The sequence below is a fragment of the Ambystoma mexicanum genome, chromosome 12 (assembly GCF_040938575.1).
Source record: "Ambystoma mexicanum isolate Mex_15411 chromosome 12, UKY_AmexF1_1, whole genome shotgun sequence".
In the NCBI taxonomy this organism is placed as follows: Eukaryota; Metazoa; Chordata; class Amphibia; order Caudata; family Ambystomatidae; genus Ambystoma; species Ambystoma mexicanum.
This window is the reverse complement of record NC_090936.1, coordinates 592,322,232-592,346,175: the sequence shown is the minus strand read 5'-3', so window position 1 is coordinate 592,346,175 and position 23,944 is coordinate 592,322,232. Positions and strand designations below refer to the sequence as shown.

Here is a 23,944-nt window from a genome sequence, read left to right as displayed (position 1 = left end):
CACGAGCCTTGGTGCCACTCCTTAGGCTTCAGGTGATGCTTGCACACCTGTATCTTTAGCAAGGTTGAACTGTTATTGGCTTCACAGTAATAGTTAGATAGCTTTTTCAAGAGAACTGGAGAGTCAAGGCTTACTAGTTTCTCCTACATCTCCAGCAGAAACAAATAGTGGGAGCCTTTCTGCATCGAGTTGTCTAGCTAAGACAACTTTGGGCACTGTGGAAACTCTGAGGGATATAGACCTCCTCGGAAGACAAAATGACTCTCGAGAAAATCTTCGAGAAAATGCTCTCACACTTCTTCCAGAAATTCAGACTGATAAAATTGCAGAAATTGGGGGTGGGGGCGCAATCTCTTTAGGCAGAATGACATCCGCCTGATAAGTTGGAACTCGCGGGGTCCCAATACCTTTACATCGAAAAAAAAATGAGATTCTTTATTCTGTGATACTGATATCATAATCCTCCAAGAAACCTGGCTTGTTAATCTAATAGCAATAGAAGATTACACAGTGCACACTCTACCGGCTTTACAAAAAGCGAAGGGAAGACCATCAGGGGGTCTTCTAATGGCTTTTAAAAACTCTTCAAGTAGAGAAATAATGTCCATCTTTAACAACAAAATTGGTATTCAAGCCTGTAAAGCAACTTTAAGATCCCAGAAGCCAGAGTTTGAGGTGATTGTTATCAATATCTATTGGAACCCTGCCTGTACCGAACTCCAGGCCTTTTTGGCAGTACTGTTGTCACTGTTGGAAAAGATCAAATTATTATATGTGGGAACTCACAAAATCCTTGCAGGGGACTTGAATGCCCAGTGCATTTTACCAACACAGGAGAAGGAAGAACTGAGACAACAGAGAATTTCCAACAGGGGTAGATGCTGGGTGGACTTTCTGGGTGCCTGGAGTTTGAATATGATAAATGGGTCGATACTGGGGGATACTCCACCAGCTTCAACCTGACATCTATGTCAGTCCTCCTCGATCTTAGACTACATCTTCATGTCAGCAGGCCTATTTTCTCGTAGTGTATCATTGGCCATTAAGTCTGATGGAAGGAGTGACCATTCTCGCTTAGAATTGCTATTTTCTGATATAGCTATCAGACTGCCAGATAAACAGTCACAGGCCTTAACAAATGAAAAGGGAAGAGCACGCCTTTCCAAATACAGACTGGAGGGTAGGGTTCTCAATGACAATCTATCGCTAATCCCTGCTAATGTCCAGCAAAAAAACTGTCAGCCAAACACAATTGTAATGTTTGTCTGGTTTATATTTCCACCAGGTTTGGGATGAGGAGGGGGAAGTGACAGTTTCACTGTCATATATTTGATGAGGAAACTTGGTTGAATAAGAAGTCATTAAGGCAGAAGCTAAGAAATCTTAGGAGATTGCATTTAAGCCCGGAGGTGCTCAAGAGAGAGTCTAGGATGCTAACTCTTGAGTACAAGTATTGGTCAGTTGGTAGAAGGATGTTGCGTCTCCAGCAAGATGGAGAAATGATGTTGAAGACAATCTGCAATTATAACTCGATACATTTCTGGTCGGTTATCCACCAGCTTGAGAAAAATTCCAACAGCACCCATTGTAATCTGGTACCTGAGGCTAGGTGGATAGAATATCTAACACAAAACTTTGAAAACCCTGTTAAGTCTCTATGTAGACCTGGCTATGATGCCGCCTGGCACTTGTCGTTTGATGAACAGGACTTAGTAGACCTGATATCCAAATCATCCTCCTCGAAGGCAGCTGGCCCAAATGGGCTGACCTACCAGGTTTTGAAGAGAAACGTAGCTTTATGGTCTAAAATGTTATTCTGGCTATTCAGGGAGATCCTTAAGAGGAAAATGTTTCCTCCATCCTGGAAAACTGCCACAATCATTCTGCTTTTTAAGGGGGGGCGACTGGTCACAACGGGTGAATTATCGCCCGATTGCCCTGATGGACATTGAAAGCAAATTATTTATGAAGATTTTGTTAAAATATCTGGAAAGATGGGTGGAGCGTGCACAAGTCCTGTCTAAGTTCCAAACAGGGTTCAGAAGAGGTTTATCGACTGCCCTGAATGGGTTGCCCCTGAATCTCATGAGTGAGAACACCAGGGGTAAGGGAGATCTACAACTCTTCGTGGCATGGGTGGGCTTCTCAAAGGTCTTCGATAAGGTTAATAGGGATCGCCTTTGGAATAAGCTCAGGAACTGGGGTATCCCTGATGGCATCCTTGCAATGTTAATCGAGCTGCAGAGAGACACAACCCTAAGAGTGAGACTCGAAGAAAGCCATCTGTCGGATCCCATTAGGGTGGTGAAAGGAGTCAGGAAGGGTTGCCTAGGGGCACCACTTTTTTTCAACTTGTACCTGGCAGACATGGGTGCCTTCTTGGAATCGTCGGCTCTGGCCAGTCCTGTGATCAATGGGACCAAGATGCACTGGCTGGCCTATGCGGACGACATCAACCTGCTGGACAATACAGCAGTGGGGTTGCAGCATCTCCTCAACAAGCTGGGCGATTATGCCAAGATGAATGGACTCTCCATTAATACAGAAAAATACAAAATAGTTGTTTTTAGGCATGCACATAAAATGGTTGTCTATTCCCAATGGGCCTTGGTTGGACAGGCGATTCCGAAAGTGGAGGAAGTAGTCTCTATGGGGTACATAGTTTACGCGTCACCCTCACTATGTAAGGTGGAGCAGGACGTGCAGGGTAAAATCATGCAGCTAGTACCACAAATGAAAAAGATACTTTTCAAATATTGTAAATTCTCAATCCTCCCCCTGATCCAATGTTATACAGCAAATGTCATTCCAGTGATCTTGTATGGTCTGGAGGATAAACACTTCCTGTGGAGCAAAAATTGGCAAAAATCGGAAGGCTTAGTTTGGAAGAGAGTCCTTGGACTTCCTAGGAGTCTCTGTATCTCCAGTCTAAGATTTGAGTTGGGTTTGAGGTCGCTGAGAGTCCAGGCAGAATGGAGATTGGCTTCCCTCTTCCATTTTATCACTACTGGCCAGGAGCACACACTATATGCAGACATCAAGGCCCACCTGGGACACTCAAAATAAAAAATGCTGTCAACTTTAGAAACATTGGTCAAGGAATCCCCCAATAAGGCAGATACTGATCTTAAGACACTGATTAGCAATCCTGTAAAAGCCAAAACGTCAATGGAGCTGAGGGATTGGATCACAACAATTGAAAATATGTGGTCTCTAGCCCCCTTAAACTAATTCTTGAGGGTTGACAAGAAACTGGAGACTCTCCCGAGATGTCTTGTGTAGTTTCCAGATTGGAAGGCAAGGACATTTTTTTTCAGAATGGATTTGAATTTGGCTCATACTGGAGAGGTCCTTGCCAAAAGGGGACAAGGGGATGCTACTAATATTATATGTGACATTAGTAAAAAATCTGGTAAACCAATCCCTAAAACATCTTTTGATGGAGTGTGAGGGTACTTGGCCAGTTAGATCAGCCTTGTTTGCTAGATTTGTGGGTAGAGAAGAGGGAACGCTCTCTGATATGTTCTGGGACAGACTGATCTCTGGTTATGATACAGCTCTAACAATGTCTGTGGTTCAGGTTCTGGAAAGAAGTAATATCGTACTCTGAATATTGTCCGTAAGTACAAATGTTGTTTGGGATTGGTCTGTTCTTGTACTACGACTGAAAGAAAGAGGTGAAGGGAGGTTTGCCCCAGTTTGGTTCAGGGATTGAAAGTCTCTTTTCTATTTTTCTTTAGTTCTCGCCTCGGTTTTTGTTATGAATTCACATTTTAAATGTTTTTAGTGTTAATTTTATTATTGAAATGAAATTTGAAAGTTATTTTGTAATTTCTTTATATTTTTTTTAATTACTCCTTCTTCATGTCTTTTTTTGTTATCTGTGAATAATATATTTCTTCTTTTTCGTAAAAGGTTTTTATAACCATATACAAATTTTAAAAAAAGTGATTGCTTTTTGGCTTTGAGAAACGCTGCTTTCAATCTTAGTATGGGGAGACCATTGACTTGGGCAATGCTTCGTATTCTCTTCAATTGTAGATACAATGTTTAACTGCTTAACTTTTTTATAAGAAATGAATGCCCGTGTAAAATAAAGGATAGAGTTCAGTCTGCCTTTGGAAAGCACATTTACGCACATGCGACCACTTCTTAATGTCGTTTTGAAAGGTTAAAGACTTAAAAATGGTCATAGTAATGTTAAATGTTCAGCAATGGCCTTCGCAGCATGTACTCTTCATATTGAGAGACATGCAACCACTTCTGCATAAGCTTTACAGTCTTTAAAGGGTTTAACAATGGTCTTTCGCAACTTTTGCTCTTCTGCAAATAAATGGCAATTACCCGATACACGAGAGTGCTACTTTTCTATTGTTACCTTATTAAAGCTTCAACACACAACTTTAGCTCGCTTCTGACTACACGTGAGTCAATAGGAAACCGGAAACTCTTTTCTCGGAAGTGCTCACACAAGGAATCAGAATGCCAGGTTTCACTCACCGGCTTTTGTGAACTTTATTCTGAGGGTTGCACAACTTCTGCGACTTCTGCCACAACTTCTACTGCTTCTGGCCTCACAGGGACCCGCACTCTTCCTCGCTGAAAGTGTCTCCGGTCTGGCCATCCGTTTAGGGAGCCCCTCTCACTCCTGAGACCCACAGCTCAACAGCAGCTCCACGGCTTGGCCTCCCATACGCTCCCTGCACGGCAACCACGGCAATCAGGCTCATATGGGGAAAGACAGCCTTTCTGCACGTTTTCCACTGTGCAACCTTTGCACTTCACAGTTTGGGGGAACAGAACCCTCACAGAACAAGCAGGTGAAATCTGCTGCATCCACGTTCTGCCGTCCCTCTGGTTCTCCCACTTCTGCTTGGTTTGCCAGCTCGGTGCCTTCTTATTTCTGCTTCGGCTAGTACAGCACCTACTCTGCTATCTCTGCACCCTCTCTTTAAGCTTCTGTGTGGGCCACTTATGAACAGTGCTCTGTTTCTTCCCAGTTAGGCTTGCACTTTTGAAATCCCATGCATACAGTGGTCATACAAATGCATGGCGTCATTGCTAGTTATTACGGCAGTACCTTCCTATTAGTATTCTAGGCAGCACATTTCCTTTCCAGGGGCCAGAAGTCAAGGTTTGTGTTTCCAGACTGCCCTATTTTTTTTTAGAGTTTGCGAGTCCTGTTGGGAAATTTTTTCTGGGTTTGCTGTTTGTATTTGAAGGCCGGAAGCAGGGCTGGCCTTAGCGGCGGCAGCGCCCAGGGCAGTGAAACAAAAATGTAGTCAATGGTCAATGCTAGTGGGGGGTGGGTGGGTGATTTCAATTTTATTTCTAACTTGCGCTCCCTATTGTTATGTTATTAAATGGAAAGCCCAGCACAAGAGCGGTACGCATTTAATTTCAATAGAGCACCTGCGTGCCTTCTCTCGCAACGCCAGCTCGGAGGAGCCTTGAAAGACTCCCCGAGATGGCGTGGCGGGGGGCTAATGGTGCCTCGGGCAATGGGCTGGGTGGTCCTGGCCTAAGGCTTCTCTGGCCGGAAGGTTGTGTTTATTGGCTCAAGCTTGAAGGGGTCACAGCATGGTGTGTTTGGTTATCCTGGACCTCACTGTTGAAGTTTCTCTAATGCCTTTAAGTAAAAGGGATTTGTTCCCCCAGACACTGGTCTCTAGAGGCCAGGAGGGCATTGCCGGGGGCACCAAATATTCTGGACTAGGACCTCCTCTCACCAGGGCTGATGCAGGACATGGGACCTGGTGCGATGGCATCACCTGATTGCGCCACACCGGGCCTCTATATTCAGGCACCACACATCCTTTTGTGTCTATCTTCATTCTTTCTTTTCTTTTTTAGGATTGTGGGCCACCCGGGACATGTGGTGGGAAAGGGAGCAGAGCAACAGACTTTCATGAGGCAGCTGCAGAGGAATGCAGGGTGCCTCAAGGGTCCTCATTGTCACCATTGCTGTTCAACATTTATATTTGTACATTGTTGAACATCCTTTGCAAATTTGATTTGTCTTACCACTCATATGTTGACGACACCCACATTTATGTACGACTTAAGCAACCATGGGAAGCTATAGATCGAGTCCTGTCCTGTGCTAATAAAATCAAAAATTGGATGCTGGAAAACAAACTCCAGTCAAACCCATCAGAAAACAAACTCCAGTCAAACCCATCAAAGACAGAGGTTATTGTGCTTGGCCCTAAGAGAATTATAAGACATACTGTCCACTGCACTCTGTCCCTCACTGTTTGGTGTCTCTACTAAATTGTCAGACAACCTGGGCAGTATTTGGCAGTCGAGCATGGACTGTAATTTTGAGGTTAGCCAGACGGTCAAATCTGTAAATTATCAACTTAGACTCATAAAGCCTGTTGGATCACTCATTGCTGAGAAGGACAGCTCAATGGTAATAGGCATACTTAGCAATGACAGGTTAGACTACTGTAATGCCCTTCTTATGGGGGCAAAAACATTTGAAATCAATAGATTACAGGTTTCCCAGAACACTGCCATTGGGATAATCTTTTCGTTACCAAGAAAGACAACTATGTCACAAAATCAAAGGAACCTTCACTGGCTTCCAGTACAGCAAAGATGTCTATTTAAAGTTCTGTGTCTGGTTTTCATATGTATTCATGGTTTGGCACCAGCTTACTTAATTACCAAATTCCAGATGTATTGTCCACAACAACAACTTTGTTCAAAGGACCAGCACCTCTGCAAGTCCCATCTGTGAGAACAACTGCTTGGGGTAACAGGCGGTTTTCCTCTTTTGGCCCCCGATCCTTGAATTCTCTTCCATTGGAACTTCGAGGGATCAATTCACTGACTGCCTTTAGGAAAGAGTTAAAAACCTATGTCTTCTTGTAAATGTTCCCCAATACTTTGGTAAGCTCGTGTCTTGGGAGGATAGCTCAGGGGCAACGTGCTCGCCTTGGAAGCAAGACGACACGGAGCAACGCAGGTTCGATGCCCGGGTCCGCACTTAGAAACCTCTGGGTATTAAGCACATTATAAATAACCTATCATATCATGAGATAGACTGGTGTAGCTCTATCGAATCAATAACTTGTTGACCTCGGCGCCTAGGTGCAGTCTATGCTTGGTCCCCTTGTATGGGCATTACAAATACTCAAATCAATCATGGTGAGAGAAAAAGAAGTGGGAGGCTGTACTAGAGAAAGCTGACATATGGTCTGCATTTAGCCTGCTACCGGTGCATTCCAACAGCTACTCGCTGCTGGGTTTCGTGCTAAATGATCTCTGTTTACCAACTGGGTGCACATTACCATGTGCTGTGTTTGAGTGATTCAGTACCTTTCAGCAATGGTGGCGTGAACAGGAGTGTGAACTTGAGGGGGGTCTTACATTATCTAGATGACTTCCTGTTTCTAGTGTGTAAGGGTGAGGACAGGCGCTCAGCTCCAGGCGCGAGCAGAGTTTTGGAAAAATGACCAAGAGCCTGGGAGTTCCGGTGGCACAGGGCAAGTGTGAAAGACTAGGAAATTACATCGCAGCAGAATTTGTTGCATTTCTTTGGACGAATCTGGCCGCCAATATTTGGGAGGCAGGTGGGTAATCATGATAATAAAGAAAGGGGGAGGTCAGGGGTGGCTGCAGGGGTCCCCCCACATATATTGGTGGCCATATGTAAAAATAGAAAAAGAAATTAGACTAATTTGAATTCGACAAAAAAACTCGACCAAATCACGTAGAACTTGAATGACGTGCCACCTGTCTTTCCTTCGTTCAAATATAGCTGAACATGATGGCTCAGAAATCCCACCTACTGGTGGCCAAAGTAGCTGCCACCAGAGGGACGGGGACAATTAGAATGGAGAGCAAAAAAGTGATGTTAACGCAGTTGCAGTCCCTCATGGGGCAATGGAATTTTGCCATCAAGGTAATGCCGCTGGGGAGGCTGTGTTTCAGAAGGTTGACTAGATCCACGGTGCGGCTGAGACACAAGCATCTCTCCACTAGAATGGGGAAAAGGGTGAAGGATGCTCTGAAGGTATGGGATGAGTTCTTCGTTAAGAATGGTAGGAACTCCCTGTAGAGAGGGCCCAATACCAACAGTGCACACATTTAACTTTTCACTGATGCATCAGTGAGCACTGATTTTGGCACCATTCTGTGGAAAATATGGTGCGCCTTAAGAGGGCCTGGGAGATGGAGGTGTAGCGAGTTGGCCACTAACATTACATTTGTTGAGCTTTTCCCCATATTGACACCAGTTACCATTTGGGGGGACGAGTTTGCCAACAAGGACATAGTGTTTGGATCCGTCAGTTGGTGTGTTGTACAGGTTATGATCCAGCAGTTAGCGAGGTGCCCGCAGATACTGCCTCTATTTTAAGTTATTTGTGTTACACGGTTTGCACAAGAACATCAATCTCACCTACATTCCCCTTTGGGGTTTTTGATGTAAGGGATCGTCGCCCTTGGCAAAGGATGGTTAGAATGGATATCAAGGGCTTTTGGGATGAATGCATGCCAAAAGGGCTTAAAAATAGAACTAAAGTGCAAGGTTTGTTTTGCACAGCATGCCAATAGGAGAGCCGGCTTGTGGCATTAAGCAGGAGGCAATGATGTTTCCTGGATGTATGCCTGAGATATGCAATAGGTTGTAGTCTTTTTTGGGTTCCTTTATGACCTGAAGCTCTGGGACAAATGCAGGATGACTTGAAAGCATGGGACAAATCTCTTGGTTAAGTACAACAGGGTCTCCCTGTGGAGGGGGTCCAAGACTTACAGTGTTCAAATGGAATACTCATATGTCAGGGAGCATTGATTTCAGCACAATTCTTGGGAAAATGTGGTGTGCCTTTGGGGGGCCTGGTAGCTGGAAGTGTAGCGAGTTTGCCACTAACATTAACTTCCTCAAGCGTTCCCCCATATTGGTAGCAGTTACCATTTGGGAGAGCAGTTGGCCAACAAGAACACAATGTTTTGGTCCGGCATTTGTGCAGGTGAAGAACAAGCACTTTGCAGGGTACCTGTGGATGCTGAGAGCCTTGGTGTTACACTGTTTGCCTAAGAACATCAACTTCACTGCAAGGTTTATGGAGGGTACAAACATGACGTGGCTGATACTTTGTCTTGTTTTCAGTGGCAGAGGTTTCGTAATGTGGCACTACAGTCAGAAGAGGAGAAGACAGCGTGTCCACTCCACCGTTGGAATTTTGGGCCCCATGCCTGAATGTCCTGTCAGTGCGGGCACTGTCCAAAGCAACAAGGGACAGATACAAGGATGCTATTGTATTTGGGGTTACAGGCGCTCGTATGACAGGCAGTGCATGGGCATCGTACAGTGGTTAGAAGAAGATGCAGTGGTGGAATTGCATGTTGTTGGCTTGTTAACAAGGGAGATGCAGGTCCTGGGCAGGGGTATGTGTGGCAGCAATTATCTTTGTAGCAAAGGCCTGGGTGGAGGACGTGCCTTACCATTGGTTCCTAGCCAAGGAGACAATGCCTGGTTGGACTAGGTCTGATGTGAAGGAGAAGGGAAGTGGCAGGCACATCGTTTGGTATTCTGTTGGGACTGTTGCACAGCTTACATGAATTGTGCAGTTGTGTGTTTGAGGTGGTGTTACTTTGATGCACCTTTTTTACTGGCATTTTTTGGGGCTGCTAGACTTACCGATGCCCAGGGAATCGGCTGACAGTAGGCGGGTGGTGCAACGCAGGTATTGTTGGTCCAATAAGGACAGGATGATTTTAATAGCTAGGTTCTCAAAAGCCCAGCTGAATAGGGAGGGAGGCTGCAAATAAAATTGCTGCTAACAGGAGATCTGCTACGCCCTGAGTTCTGACCTTATTAAATGGACCCAGACACAAAGGGGGATTTTATAGGGATCCCAACAGGGACCCCTCTTTATTTATAAAAACACACTTAAACTCTAATCCCCTTCCTAAAATTCCCCTGACGTAAGTACCATCTAAATGGGAATCTGCTCCATCAGCACACCCTTCCTTGGAGGCATCTCAGGGAACCATGGGGTGAGACTGATGCAACAAACCCCCTACCCAAATCCTTGTACCACTCACTCAATCGTGAGGCCAGAGGATGGTCTCTGTCAGTGGTCCCACCTACCTAGGCAAAACTGCCCCTTCCTCACAATTTTGCTAAACTGACTGTAACCAGTAGCATTGCGATGTTTTCTCCTTTGTAACTAGCGCCTCGATGCCTTTGTGCTACAAGTGCGCTTTAAAAATAAAAAAATAAAAAATAAATAGGCGGTCCCAGGCAGGCTGCCACTTCCTTCCACTACCTCACAACAGGATACCTCCCCTCAATGCCTTCCCCAGCACTGCATTTTCCCCTACATAATGTTCCTATTCAAAACATTACTTATAACTATAAATATACTATTATCTATAAAACATAAATATACCATTGACAAACACAGCATATAAACAATATATAATATATTATTCCACAATGGGGGTGACTGCTGCAGTCAGTCACCCCTTTAACAGTACCTTAGAGGGGTGTCTGTAGTGGTTGGATGGGGACCTGTCCCTGATGGCATATGGGCCACTTTCTTGCGCGAGGCCCCGTCCACCATGGGAGACCACCCTAACACACTGCACCACCCACGCCTTCCAAATGGCTTTAGGGCAGTCCCCCTGCCTGAGTGGGGGTCTGCCCGTCACTGCAGTAACCCGCAGTGCCAGTTATGTCTTCAGGGCTGGTGTGCCCACCCGCACTCACTGGCGTTCCAGCGGCCAGTTCAAACTCTTCAGGGGGCCGCCGGGTCACTGCTGCACAGAGGGCACCATCTTTGGGTCCGACAGCATCCCCGCTCTTCACTTCCTGGGCCGCATGGTTAGGGCAGACTGGGAGAAGTTTCAGAGAGAGCCTGGTTTGAGGGTCACGAGGCGGACCAACTATGGGCATGGCCGGGCTACCTGGTCAGGCAGTTAATTTTCGGCCCAGACAGCCGTGCGCATGGTGCCTGGGCCCTCTCATGGCCCCGTGGACAGCCGGGCTGCTCTTGCAACGCAGTGCGGCCCCTCGGTTCACTCGCTCGGGGGGCTCCCCACATTCCACCTGGCACTTTCTGAAGGACCTGGGAGGCTGCTTGAGACCGCAGCCGCCACAAGGAGTTGTTTTCTTTGCTCTCCCTCTTCACCTATTTTTTTTTTCAGTTCTCTCCTTTTTTCTAACTCTCTTTTAACTGCCCTTTTTTAACTGTTCCCTTTTTCAAATCTTCACTGGATTCCTTTCTCCCCTGCCCAGCCCAAAGTATTTGTATTAAACCCTGATGTCTGCATCTTTCTTTCTAGGTTTTCCCTTAGGAGGAAAATGTGCAGCTCTCTCCGGCCAGCTCCTTTTTTGGCCATAGGCTACATTAGGGAATAGCTTGGTGCTGGGGGATGTAGCATATTGTGACTCAAGGTACTTTATTCACATGCTAGTGGGTAATCGCTTGGTGCTGGGGGCTGTAGTACATTATGACTCACAGTTCTTTATTTGGCTGTTGGTGGGGAATCGTTTTGCGTTGGGGGGCTGCAGCACATTGTGATCGGTAGCCTGGGCCTCTTTTGTGTGGTATTTCCAAATGTTCCCATAGGAAAAGGGTTGGGCTTGCTGAAAATGTGTAATATGGGGCCACTTTGAACATTATTTCCAGGGTCTCGGCCTCTTTTGGTTCCCAGTTCACCCCTAGTTAGTGGGGACTCGCTTGTTGCATTAGCAGACCTGCAGAGGCAGGCTCCAAGTCTAATGTGGCTGGGTAGGCAAGTAGCACAAACCCAATAACATATGTGCATTCATTTCTTTTTGAAGGTCTTTCCCACTCAGGCCATGGGTATCCCATTAAAATTTCATGGCGCAAAAAAGGTTTGTGTATTCAACCAAGAAGTCCAATGGAGAAAATGCATTCATTGTATGATAGTAGCTGGTTTCATTTAGGAAAGATGCTCATCTTGGCATCTTCTGAAATCTTCACTTGGAGAAGCAGGGTCTGGCTGGTGTGCTTTCCTGGATGTTAGTGGCTTGGCTTGTAGGCCATCCCCCGAGGAACAGCCACCCTCGAAAACCAGTACCTGCCAGAAAGCAGGCAAGTCTTATACAGCGATTCAGTCAAGAGTACTCACCAACGAAAATGAGGGTTCGATGGGTAATGTTGCCCCATACAAGAATAATGCTACACTACGGGAGAAGCTATCCACGCTTCTGTGCTGTCCAGGGTGCTAGGGTGGGGTCGAGTGCTGCACTGCAAACATTGCTCGGTGGTGCTAGGGAGCTCTGTTGTCCTTGAGGTGATGTGTTTGGGTTTGCAGGTACCATACTTCTAGGCAGGGCCGGCCTTAGCGGCTGCAACATCGCAGACAGTGAAGCAAAAATGGGGTGCCCTGCACCCCCGTTGCTCCCCACCCCACGTGCCCCAGATCAATGTGAGGGGGAGGGGCACCAAATGTTTTCTTAACTCCCCGCTCCCGTGCTGGAGCAGAGAGTTAATCACCCGAATAGGGCGCCAATGCATCAACACCCTATTCTAATGCAAACCGCGCCATAGAGGGGTGGTAATCACTTCAATAGGGCGCCAGTACGAAAGCATCAGCGCCCCATTCTAATGAAAACCACCCCAGAGAGAGGAGGTAATCACTTCAATAGGGCGCCGATGCAAAAGCATCGGCGCCCTATTGTTATTGAATGTGCCCTGCACTGGAAAGCCTGGCACCAGCATAAAAGCGGGGCGCATTTAATTTCAATAGGGCGGCTGCCACGCCTTCTCCCACCACGCCACGTGTTGCTTCTGATGTGGTGCAGCATACCGAACGGAGTGAAACCTAATTTTGTGGCCGTATTTGTGTCGTTAGGGTACACTGTGTGGGTTGTGATGAATGTGGACACGCTGTACTTATGCACTCTGGCTACTGTAGTGAATGTGAACGCAATGTTTCTTGGTGTCAAGTTGCACGGAATGGGTTTTGGATTATTTGCACGCACTGTGGATGTCCCTGTGCCCTGAACGTGCTGTGGTGAATGTGGACACAATGTTTGTTGGCGTCAGGATGCATGTGTGCACGCTGCCTGTCGGTGTCAGGGTGCATTGCACGCCTTCTGGTGTGTGTGAACACGCTATGTGTTGTTCTTTGTGTGCATAGTTTGGGTTGTGCTAAAAGTGGCAGGGTGCATTATGGGTTTTGTGATGAAAGTAGACATGTGGGTTGGAGTCAGTGTGGGGAGTGTGCTGAATGTGGAAATCTGTGATTATTGACACATTTACCTGTCCTTGGTTCTTTTGTCCTGTCCACGGTCACGGGGAGTCCTGCTTGCTTCAGGGTGGCCTGCAAGTGGCTGTAGCATTTCTCCGTCCACACGCTGTCATCAGATTCCGCTGGGCTCTCTGTGCCGTCCGGAGAGAGATCCCGTTTCCATAGTGACCCCAGGGGGCTGAAGGAGCTGAGGCCCAGGCCCTCTAGATGACACAGGTCCAGGTCCTTGCATAGGACGGGCGCTTTTCGCGAGATCTGCTCCAGAGAGATCTGAAAATAGTAAAAGAGGTTTAAGCCGGTGATCCGTAGGGTAGAGGTCGCCTGTAAGCGGCTTTCAGGCTGGAGACGCAAATATAGCCCTGACCCTTATATCTAATGACAGCGACAGAGGAGGGACGCGTGGGATAACTCTGCTAAGCTTCAGGCTCCAGCTGGTAGCGGTATTAGGGACACGTGCTCCGTGTCAGGAAGTCACTAAACACATTCTAGGCGCCCAGCACCGAGGAGGCTACAATGCGAGCTTCCCCGCGCGCGCAGAGTCTGCGCTTCTTCCCAGCAGGGGTCCTGCCAGACCTTCAGGGCCCAAGTAGTGTAAGCTCCCTCCTAGCAGAGCCAGGCGGTCTGAGCCAGCCAGGAGACAAGTCCTAAACAAAAAGTGGGAGGACTCATTTCCGTACCAATCGAAGGTGGCATCACCAGAAATGTGCATATCAAGGTGTCCTCCGAAAAAAGTGGGGGGACTACTGAAAAAATGTGGGGTCACCGTCCACCCTCGACTTGAGCCGTTGATAGTACCCTAGTACTGTCTAATTAATCGCAGCAGCAGTTTTAGAAGGACCCAATATCGTAAACTTTCGGCATGCAGCGCCCTGACAGTTTTGTGATTCGAGTATTAGTGTACGCCTCCTTTCAGCAATGTGTTATAAGAGCCCGCCGTCAGTGTAAACTTCCACTGCGAAAAGCCCTGCCAGCGCGAGGAGGCCTCCCGCCATTGTTCGCGTTGTCCCCGCTTGGCCCTGTCGATGGTATTGGGACCTACGGCCGTCCTTCCCCCGACAGAGTGAGCTTCCGCCTAGCAGTGCCCTGCCAGCGCATTTGGGCCCCAGCAGTGTAAGCTTCTTCCGGCAGTTTGAGCTTTCTCCCAGCTGCGTCACAACATTGCCAATGCTGCAGGACTAAGCAAGTGCGTTTCCTCACAGCAGGGCCCTGTCGCCGTCATGGCCGGAGCCCTAGCAGCGTCACTTCCCTCCGGCAGCCTTACATCTGCAGTGCGTACTCTCCGTGAGAAGGGGGAAAATAGAGTGGGGGAGCAAAAGAGACCGTGAGAAAGGAAAGAGACAGTGAGAGAGACAGAAGAGAGAAAGAGACAAGAGACAGAGATAGCAGTCTGAATGGGAACAGAGGGAATATATTTGTGGGGGATACAGGGTGAGAGAAGCGAGAGGGGGAAGAGAGACAGTGAGGGAGGGAAGCATCTGAGTGGGGGAAGTTCGGGAGATTGAGGGACAGCAGCAAAGTAGGGAACATTGAGGAGAGAGGAGTAAGAGTGGTGATAACAAGATAAGCAGAAGTGCAACATGATCAGAGGACAACGCAAGAGCCGCTTACCATCTTGGACTGAATGCCACTGCAAAGAGAAATACAAGGGATTAGCGTCTGAAGCAGCTCTCCAGTGCCAACAATGCAGGCTAATGTATCTATCTTTCCGTTTATATAGACCAGGTCTCAAAGCCTTTATATACAAACATTGCAAAAGCAATTGAAAAGCACCAAAATATCAAATCAAAGTGCGCATGCCTATCAACCTCCCGTTACACATAAAGGGAAATATCAACCTCAAAATAAATATTAAATATCGTCCAAAAAAGGCACAATAGTCCATTGACATGATAATGGCAGAACGTGTGCTTATAAAACCCAACAACACAACACATATTATAAACATGCACATTAATGGGAGAAACCGCTGACCTCCTCACCCTTTAAGCTCCCCCTCACCCTATCATGGATTTCTTCATTTTGTGTTGAATGTTTTGATTGGTCACTAGTCATAGCGTGGCCAGATATTGAAGACAAAAAACCGGGACCACTAACAACATAAAAGAAGGACTCACCTACTCACCCCTCTCTTCTGCCCCCCATAACCTGACCTTTATGCCCCCCACCCGCATCCCACAGTAGCTGCATGCAAATTGTACGTTTTTGACTTGATAAAAGCACGTAAATAACAAGCATGACATAGTAAAACTGATTGAATTATGCTTTAAATATTATATCTACACAATGAACTTGTTCCTGATATTTTGTGTGAAAACGTTGAGCAGCTCAACTATACAACAAAACGCAGGTAGATAGCAAAGGAGCCGTTGCTCTGCTTGACGTTGCATGTCGTGCTGTTTACTTGCTTCTCAGCCTGTTTTAGGGGCTCAAGAAGTTAATGCATGCAGCTGGCAGCTGGAAGTTTGGGGGTTCCAGGCCATACTCAAATGACAACATTTTAAAAACCGAGACTGTCAACTTCCCTTTCCCGAAAACCAGGACGGGAATTTTAAATGAGAAAAACTCTCCAGACAGGGGGAGAGAGGGCCTGATTCCAGGACAGTCCTGGCAAAACCGGGACGTCTGGTCACCCTACACTGGTGGCCATTGGTGTCTGAGCCTAGTGAGTGGTTTGGTGGGAAAGAGTGAGAGGGCCATTTGAGCAGAGAGTGTTTGAAGGAGAGTAGTCACTGAGATCTAAAGGGTGTGATGAAGTCACGTGGCGCGACAGCAACGTTCTGCCGTCGCGCGTTGATATAAATAAAAGGGGCGGTCCCGCCATAGGCCAGTGTGCGCCGGGAGCCCGAGACATGAAAATCTGTGTCTGAGTGCTTATTACAGGTATGGGGGCAAGGCCTTCATACGGGAGTCCCGGGCTATGCAGATTGTAACAAAGGGGAGTTCCGCGCTCAGCTCGGCCATGATAATTACACGAGGCCAGCACATAGGCCCCGGCGTGCAGTAAGAGTAAGGCGAGAGAACTGTTCTTAGTTTTACAGAATTTAGTGTGGGAGGTGCGTCATGTTATTAGTTTTACCCTGAGAAACGGCTGCCATTTTCAGGATCTCTTGGGGATCTTGGACCTGCGGGATCAAGGGTTGGAGATGGATAGTGGGAGCCAAGCGAGCAAGATTCCTTGGCTGTTTTGTTTAGGCGTGCAGATCACAAGCACACTGGCTCTGTCTGCAGGGCAAGATTCTAGTTGCTTATAGCAGTCCGTTTAAATGTGACTTGTGTGTATCCTGAGTTGGAGGCCTATGCTGGCTATCTGGTCGATGTCTACTGTGGTGTGCTTGAGTGTTGTGGCCGTGTGGATGGTCCGTTGTGTTTCAATAGTTGGGCATGTTTGGTGCTCCTCATCAGTGCATGCATGTCAGGTGAGTGCTTTGTGGTGGCTCTGGTGGTTGTGTAAAGGGCTGATCAACAAGGCAGCAGGTGATGCTGGGCCCTTGGTGCCCTCAGAGTGCGCTGGCCTATAGGGACTCTGCAGATATATACTTATGTGTCTCAGCAGAGGAGGGTCCTAACAAGGAATATCTCATTCGGTGTGAGCAGTAGGTGAGAGCCTTCCAGTTGGGGCATGCAGGAGGTCGATTGACCGCACGCGTGTGCGATGCGGTGAAGCTGTGAGGAGTGGAGAGGTGAACGTGGATAAGCTTAAGGTTACCCAATAGTGAGGAACGGCTGCTTTAGAGGGACTCCTTGGAGTGGAGGCAGAAAGCTATAAACCATAGAGGAAACAAAGGGAAAGTTTGCAGGAATACGTTAGAGTGGGGCTGGTCGAAGTGTACTGCAGGGTGAAGCAGCAGCTCTGGCTGATGGGTGATGACAGGCAATCCTGGAAGATTCAAGGCAATAAATGGTACAATGCACAGGATCTATTCACTGAGCTTTCTTTTCCCCGCCCCAAGCATGGGGTGCATTCTGTAGAGCCAGTCCAACACTCCTTATACACTGTCATCACTCGGAAAAAGAACAGACCACTCTTCAACATGTTCAACAATCACAACTGGTTTAAGTGACACTGACTTTGCATAAAATACATACTCCTGACCCTCCGGTTAGACTCAATTGAAGCTAAAATGTTGGTGTTTCTCCAGGGAATGACTTAGTAATGTATTATGGATGCATGTTGCAAGGACCTCATTACGAGGTTGGCTGTAACCCCCCATTGCTACTGCTAAGCCCGTAACACCACCGCCTGATATCCTGGTGCCACCGGGTTATCACAAGTGTCGGCGATAACGGTTACTCCCATTTCCTTGGAGTCCAAAGGACTCCATGGAAATGGGGACACGGAAGCTAACGGTGCCGGTGCTTCCGTGACAACCATGCCGGTAGGGGCTTGGACCCCTCGCAGGTCAGGCCTGCCGGGGGATCTGTGGGCCCTACTGGCATCGTTGTAGTATGGCTTTTCCGGAAAGGGTGCCAGTACGTTGCTTCTGGCACCCTTATTTCCGGACCACCTTACTTGTGATGAGGCCCCTAGTGTTGTGATGTTGGCACACAGTGAATGACACCATTTTGGAATGTTATTGATCTATGCTGGGTTTCTTACTGCTGCAATGTCAATGGTCTCTATTGAATTACTTAGCACTGCCCTGTTCCATGGTGAATGCCTTAGTATTGTGACGTTGCTGGCACATGATGCATAACACAGTTTTGGAATGTTCTTGATCTATGCTGGATTTCTTAGTGCTGAAATATTAATAGTCTCTTCGGAATGACACCAGTGTCACGTTCCACGTTGAATGACTAATCACACATGCTGAGATTCTTTAAGGTGAAATAATTGGTGTGTGTCATATAGTGTTCTTGGGGAAAACTTCGTGCCTGTGCTCTTAACGATTCACAGTGTATGTTATTCCTTTAACGTGAAGGGATTTGTAAATGTGTTGGATTGCTTTAAAGTGAATTATTTTGTATAAATGTCCTGTTAAGCTATGAAGGACCCCTTAGTATTATCACATTGTTTTTTGGAAAGTAAAGATTGACTGTATATGTTTTATTCTGCTAAAGTTAATAACTGAGAGTATTTGATGTTTTGATCTAAGACGACCGGTTTAGTATGTATAATTGTACTATAATTCTACATTTAATGACTTGTGGTATGTATTTTTGTCTTCGAGAATTGTTTTCTATATTTCCCGTATTGCTGCAAGGTGAATTATATTCGGAGCACCATTCAGGAATTAAGAATACGAATATGAGAACATCTGAATGGCATTGGGAGCCAAGACTCGCGTCTACAGCTGGCCGTGCACTGGCAAGCAAGACACCAGATGGACGATAAGAGTAACTTGCCTTTCATTGGCTTTAAGACTATCAAGAGCAACCCGACGGGAGGAGACAGAGGCCTGTAGTTGAGACAAGCTGAGGCTAAGATGACATGCAGGTTTGGAACCGTTTCAGCCGGTTTGAACATAGATCATGAAATGAGCACACACCTTTAACATGTGCCACCACGAGTTTCACTCCGAATGGGCTACCAAGCATTGAAGACGGTGGAGAAGGAGGTTTAGTAGAGCGCACACCAAAAATCAATCGGATGACTTTTTATCAAGCACGTGCAGTAGTATGTACTTCTGACATAATGTTCTGAATGAGTCAGTACACGAATGCTTGATCAGGATGACGGCTCCTAAGTGTTTCAAGAGTGAATGGCTCACTTTAAATCCCTTTGCCATATTGCTGGATAGGAGGCCTGGGCTGTCTTATTATTTCTACAGCTTTCTCAACAAGAATACAGAATGAGGAAGAAGTTCAAAAAAGGTAAACTGTGTGTGTGTGTAAGTTATGTTTTGTACAAAGTGGACACCATGATGGGACGCATAATAATTGTAAACGCAGAATTCTGTGGTAAAACAAAATGGCAGATACATTTCGTTTATAACACTTGTGTATAGGCGTGTTATAAATGTCATATCACATCGTATCATATAACCGAGCTGTTCAATGGAAACGCTAGGTGATATTTTAACAATGAATGGGCCCATATCCTTGATTAGCCAAAGGGATTGCAATACCACTGGATTGCATCTGAAATGAGGCATGTTGGACACTTTGGAATTAGCTGATTGACAATGCTTCTTCGGTGTGGTGGTGGCAAGCGCTAGTTGCACGAGGAATTAATGTTGTAGTGTCACTTGCATCCGCCCGAGATAGATTATGGGGTACATTTACACAAAATGGTGTTGGTCAATGTGAAGCTAAAAAGTCTGGTGCTCAAACAAATGGATGTGTGTATTACCACTTTACTTTAGAAAAGGAAAGGGAGCAGTTGGCTGATAATTGCTAATTATATGAACAACTGTAACTGGCCGTTTGCACGGGGGTTCACGGTATAATATCTCTCTTCCCAGGTGATAATCTGATTACATATCTAATGTGTTATGGTGCAATAGTTAGTGTTACGCTGGGGGTAACGATGGTTGAGCACTGCTCTGGGCATAGTACCCTTTCAATTATCAAGTGTATTTAATGTGACTTATACTGGTTGGGATTCATGTTACAAATCTCGCATTTCTCTAATCATACACCTACAGTCACAGCACTTGGATGGTCATTGGGTGGTTTTACTTGTCAATCACAGCCTGGTATTGGTTGTATCTTCTGCTCGCGCACGTTCCAATGTAGCTCCTTAATGAAGGTTGTCATGGAAATCGGGTAGCTTGGTTGTTTGGCGGATGATGATTGGGAATCTAGGGATGGGCGATACGTAGGAGGAGTGCCGCTACCCGTATGTGGATACATAAAATGAAGATGACATACAAGACACTGGAGGCTTTGTTCACCCTGAACAAGGCAAGTAGGCTCTCAGACGGAGTGGAGGAAGAAGTTGAGAAGCATCTCGGAGAAGACCGAACCGGGATGGGAGCAAAAGATATCAAAGAGTGCACAAGCGCTGAGGTAGCAGGACTTGCAAAGAAGCTGGCGAATGGCAAGGCAGCAGGGAGTGACTGAAACTGGCAGTCAAGAACCTCCCACCAGCATTAATGGAACACCTCACAGAGATCTTTAATGCATGCATGAGGCTCCAGCACTTCCCGAGTTCCTGGAACGAAGAAAGGGTCATCGTTTTCCCAAAGGCCGGCAAAACACTGAGGTACCCTGCGAACTACCACCCCATCTGGATTATCCACCTGCTCTCTGGATTATCAAAGCTCCTGGATAAGGTCCGCCTCGCCCGACTCAGCGACTTCGCCTGCGATAAAAATCTACAAGCAAAGGAACAGTTTGGATTTAGAAAGGAGCGTGCAACGACCCATCAGCTGCTGAGAGTGGTGGACACCATCAGCCACGGATTCAACATCAAGAAGTCCACGGGAATCGTCTTCTTGGATGTCGCCAAAGCATTCGACCGAGTCTAGCACAAGGGACTGCTGCACAAGATGACTGGCCTGGGATTTCCGAACTACCTGTTGAAGATGATTGCAAGCTACCTGGGAGGCCGCACCTTCCATGTCGCCATGCGGTCTGAGATGTCCTCATCACATCCCATCCGAGCAGGCGTGCCAGAGGAATCGAACCTCTGACCCTTCCTGTTCAACCTCTTCACCAACGACATCCTGACAGATCTCCACAAGACTGACCTGGCACTGTATGCGGATGATTTTGCAGTCATTCAGCGAAAAGGAAGTGGCAAAGAACGTGCTAGCTTCATTGGATACCAACGTGGTACAGTGACTAGTGGATAGAACTCAACACCAGCAAGACAACTGCAATGCTGTTCACCAGAAAGAAGATCAAGGAGCACCCGCACATCAGCCTCAACAGAGAGACCATCAAGTGGGAGAGCAGCAGCCGCTACCTTGGTGTGGACCCTTGACAGCAAACTCAACTGGGAAAGCCATATCGAGAATACTCAGCAGAAGGCAACAGGAAAGATGGCAGCGCTGTACCCACTCCTGAAGACCAAGTCCATGCCCCTCCGGACAAAGATCAACGTCTACAAGGCGATCATCAGACCTACCCTGACGTATGCCTCCCCAGCATGGATGACCTGCCATGAGCGACACCGAAAGAGTCTTCAGATAGTCCAGAACAAGGCCCTGTGGATATCGTCTGGCGCTCCAATCTTCACAAGGATAGCTGACCTTCACAGAGAACTGGACATTGAGATGTTGGATGAACATCTAGCAAAGCTGACTAAGAACTTCTGCCAAGGAATGGATCAGAACCCGAACCCTCTGATCAGAAGACTCACTGCCACCACTGCAAACAACTTTGACTGCTACTTTACTTGCGGCCCATCACGTCAATGACCCTGTGAAACGAGCCCTACTGTCCACACAGCCCAAGAAGAATCCTAACCCACGACTACATACTCAACCGGAGAAGATGGACTAATAAGGATCAAGCCTCGGTATCCAAAATTCATAGGTGATGGAAAAAATCTATCAGTAAGAAGAAGACAGACAGGGCGCAGCGTGCAACACTGTTGAAAGACACACTCATGTCGCTGACCCCAAACTGGATGCTATATGGGTACTTAAGAAGGCACACCTGTTCTAAAATGATATTTGGGGCAAGTTCATTTCATCCAATCAGCAGCAAGGAATACGAGTATATCAATTGACTATTACAGGAAATTTGACATCTAAAAGCGATCGTGCCACAGACTGTGAAGTTTCTTTACACAGCAAGCAATGAGTTGTGTTGTTTGTAGACATAGTAGTTCAGGCATTTTGTAAAAAGGTCAAGCGCATACATTTTAGATTTCTTTTTAATTGAGCAATTCGGCAATACCCGTGCATTATGTTATTTTGTTCCGACAGGTGCACAGGCATGCACCACGTTTGCTTCTGAGAACGAGTCTCATAATATTGAAAGCCTCCCTGCCTAACCTCCAGGGAAGAGCGTGGAGTCTCCGGGTTTTCCGCCGCAGGCCCAAGTTGCTATCAGGTGGAGACATGGGTGGGACCCAGTAATAGCACACATTTGGGCTGGGTGGCAGATCTAGGTCTTGTAGTACTGCACCATAATCTGATCCGGACCCGTCGTTCACCAAACACGTGGAACCCGCACCGTGCTGCCGGGATCCGCAATATGGCAACTTTACATGTCCTAATTTGATTTCTGTGTTTTTTAATAAAAGTGATGTGTTTCAACTATGATGCTGACCCCTTTCACGGCTTCTGTGTAAACCCATATGTGTCTTGACCACTTAAAGTGGCGGAAGGTATTTTCATACATCCTGCCCATTGTATGCCTGTGTCTTGCCTGATATGAAGTTATGCCCTTTTGTGTTGCCACCATATCAATCCCAGAACCTGTGATCAATGTATTGCCATGTCATTAGCTGGTTGCAACTGGCTTATAAGAACGAGAGATGCAAGGAATAATGTGTCCAATGGCCGCGCTCTTATTGCTAGATTACTTTAGTATTCGAATACTGGTTGCATATAATGTAGTGGGGTTGGCTGTAAAAATGTGGGCGGGGCATGTGGGTGGAGTCTTGTGCAATTGGGCGGAGTCTTGTGTGGCTACGGGCGGGGCATCCGTCTCAGGGTTTTTGATTTTCAAATGTAGGCAGGTATGATTGAAAGGCGCACACTGGACTAATTTCCAGTGATTCTTGCGGTATCTTAGTTGGAAGTTGACGCATGGCATGGGGCACGGGCCGATACTTCGGCAGTTTCACCTGCAGCATGTTAATTCACCTCATGAAAAGCGAATTTTTCTTTATGTTGATACTGTCACCATTGGGCAATGATGACGAGGTGCACACATTTAGGGAGACGACACTGGTTTGCACTTAGTGGACATTTTTAAGTAGTTTGGCGTGTTTTGGGATGAACCACTGGCACACTGGGTGGGGTGTAATTTACTGTAATAATAGTGATTGAATAATGAACAAGAAGACAGATTTTTGCTAATTCTCAATGATTTTTGTTTCTTGTTCTCATGTGGCCTTTTTCTGTCTTTTTTCTTTTTATTACTTTTTATTGTTTTACCAATCATTTATTCTTATTTACCTGTTGCGTCTTCTCTCCCTTCCAATGTATTGTTTTGGGACAAACTTTTATTTGTCTAATTGATGATAATGATTCCAATGTCCGATAGGTGATGAATGGTAAACATCGGCTCGTAGATGTATAATAGACTCATACACATAGATGTAGAATTCTGGACAATTTTCTTTTATTATTTGTAAACCATTGTTTTATTTGACAACATGTGCATTGGTTTATTTTGTGATTGTGGATCATCCCTGAGGAACACCGCCGCTTGTCGAAACACGTGTCGGCTGACACACTGAGAGTACATATTTCCAATTCTAATTACTACTGATTGTCATCATTACAAGTAGGTCAAATTGTCTAAGAAACTTGGCGCAGGTTCTGAGCAAGTAACACACACCCATCCCTATATCTTCTCTGGAACCCCTGGCTGGAGTTCCTATGATTCACTCTGCCTGCAGCCTTGATTTTTGATAATCTAAAAACAAGGAGGAGAGCTCAGACCTAGGAAAGGCCTTTTTCTGTGTATTAATATTAGATTTCACTTACTACGAGAACGTTGCAGCTTCAAAGCACTGTGATCTTTAGGTGTTAATATCACCTAACTAAGAAGTATTCATTTAATGTACCTTTAAGCACTTGTAGGGCCCGGGTCCACCGCTCAAGAGTTACGCTATTGAACAACAAGTTGCACATTGTTTCTT

General features: G+C 46.4%; 1 protein-coding gene across 2 annotated transcripts in view; it reads right to left on the bottom strand.

Moving 5' to 3' along the window:
• The window catches only part of CARNS1 (carnosine synthase 1), a 240,657-nt gene that overhangs the window by 202,977 nt on the left and 13,736 nt on the right, over positions 1-23,944 (bottom strand). For both annotated transcript variants that reach the window (XM_069628961.1, XM_069628962.1), the window contains exons 2-3: positions 14,848-14,866; positions 13,251-13,509 (exon numbers count right to left, since the gene is read on the bottom strand). In XM_069628961.1, coding sequence (XP_069485062.1) covers positions 13,251-13,509; positions 14,848-14,850 — 262 coding nt within the window. In that variant the 5' untranslated portion in view covers positions 14,851-14,866. The remainder of the gene's footprint in view (positions 1-13,250; positions 13,510-14,847; positions 14,867-23,944) is intronic.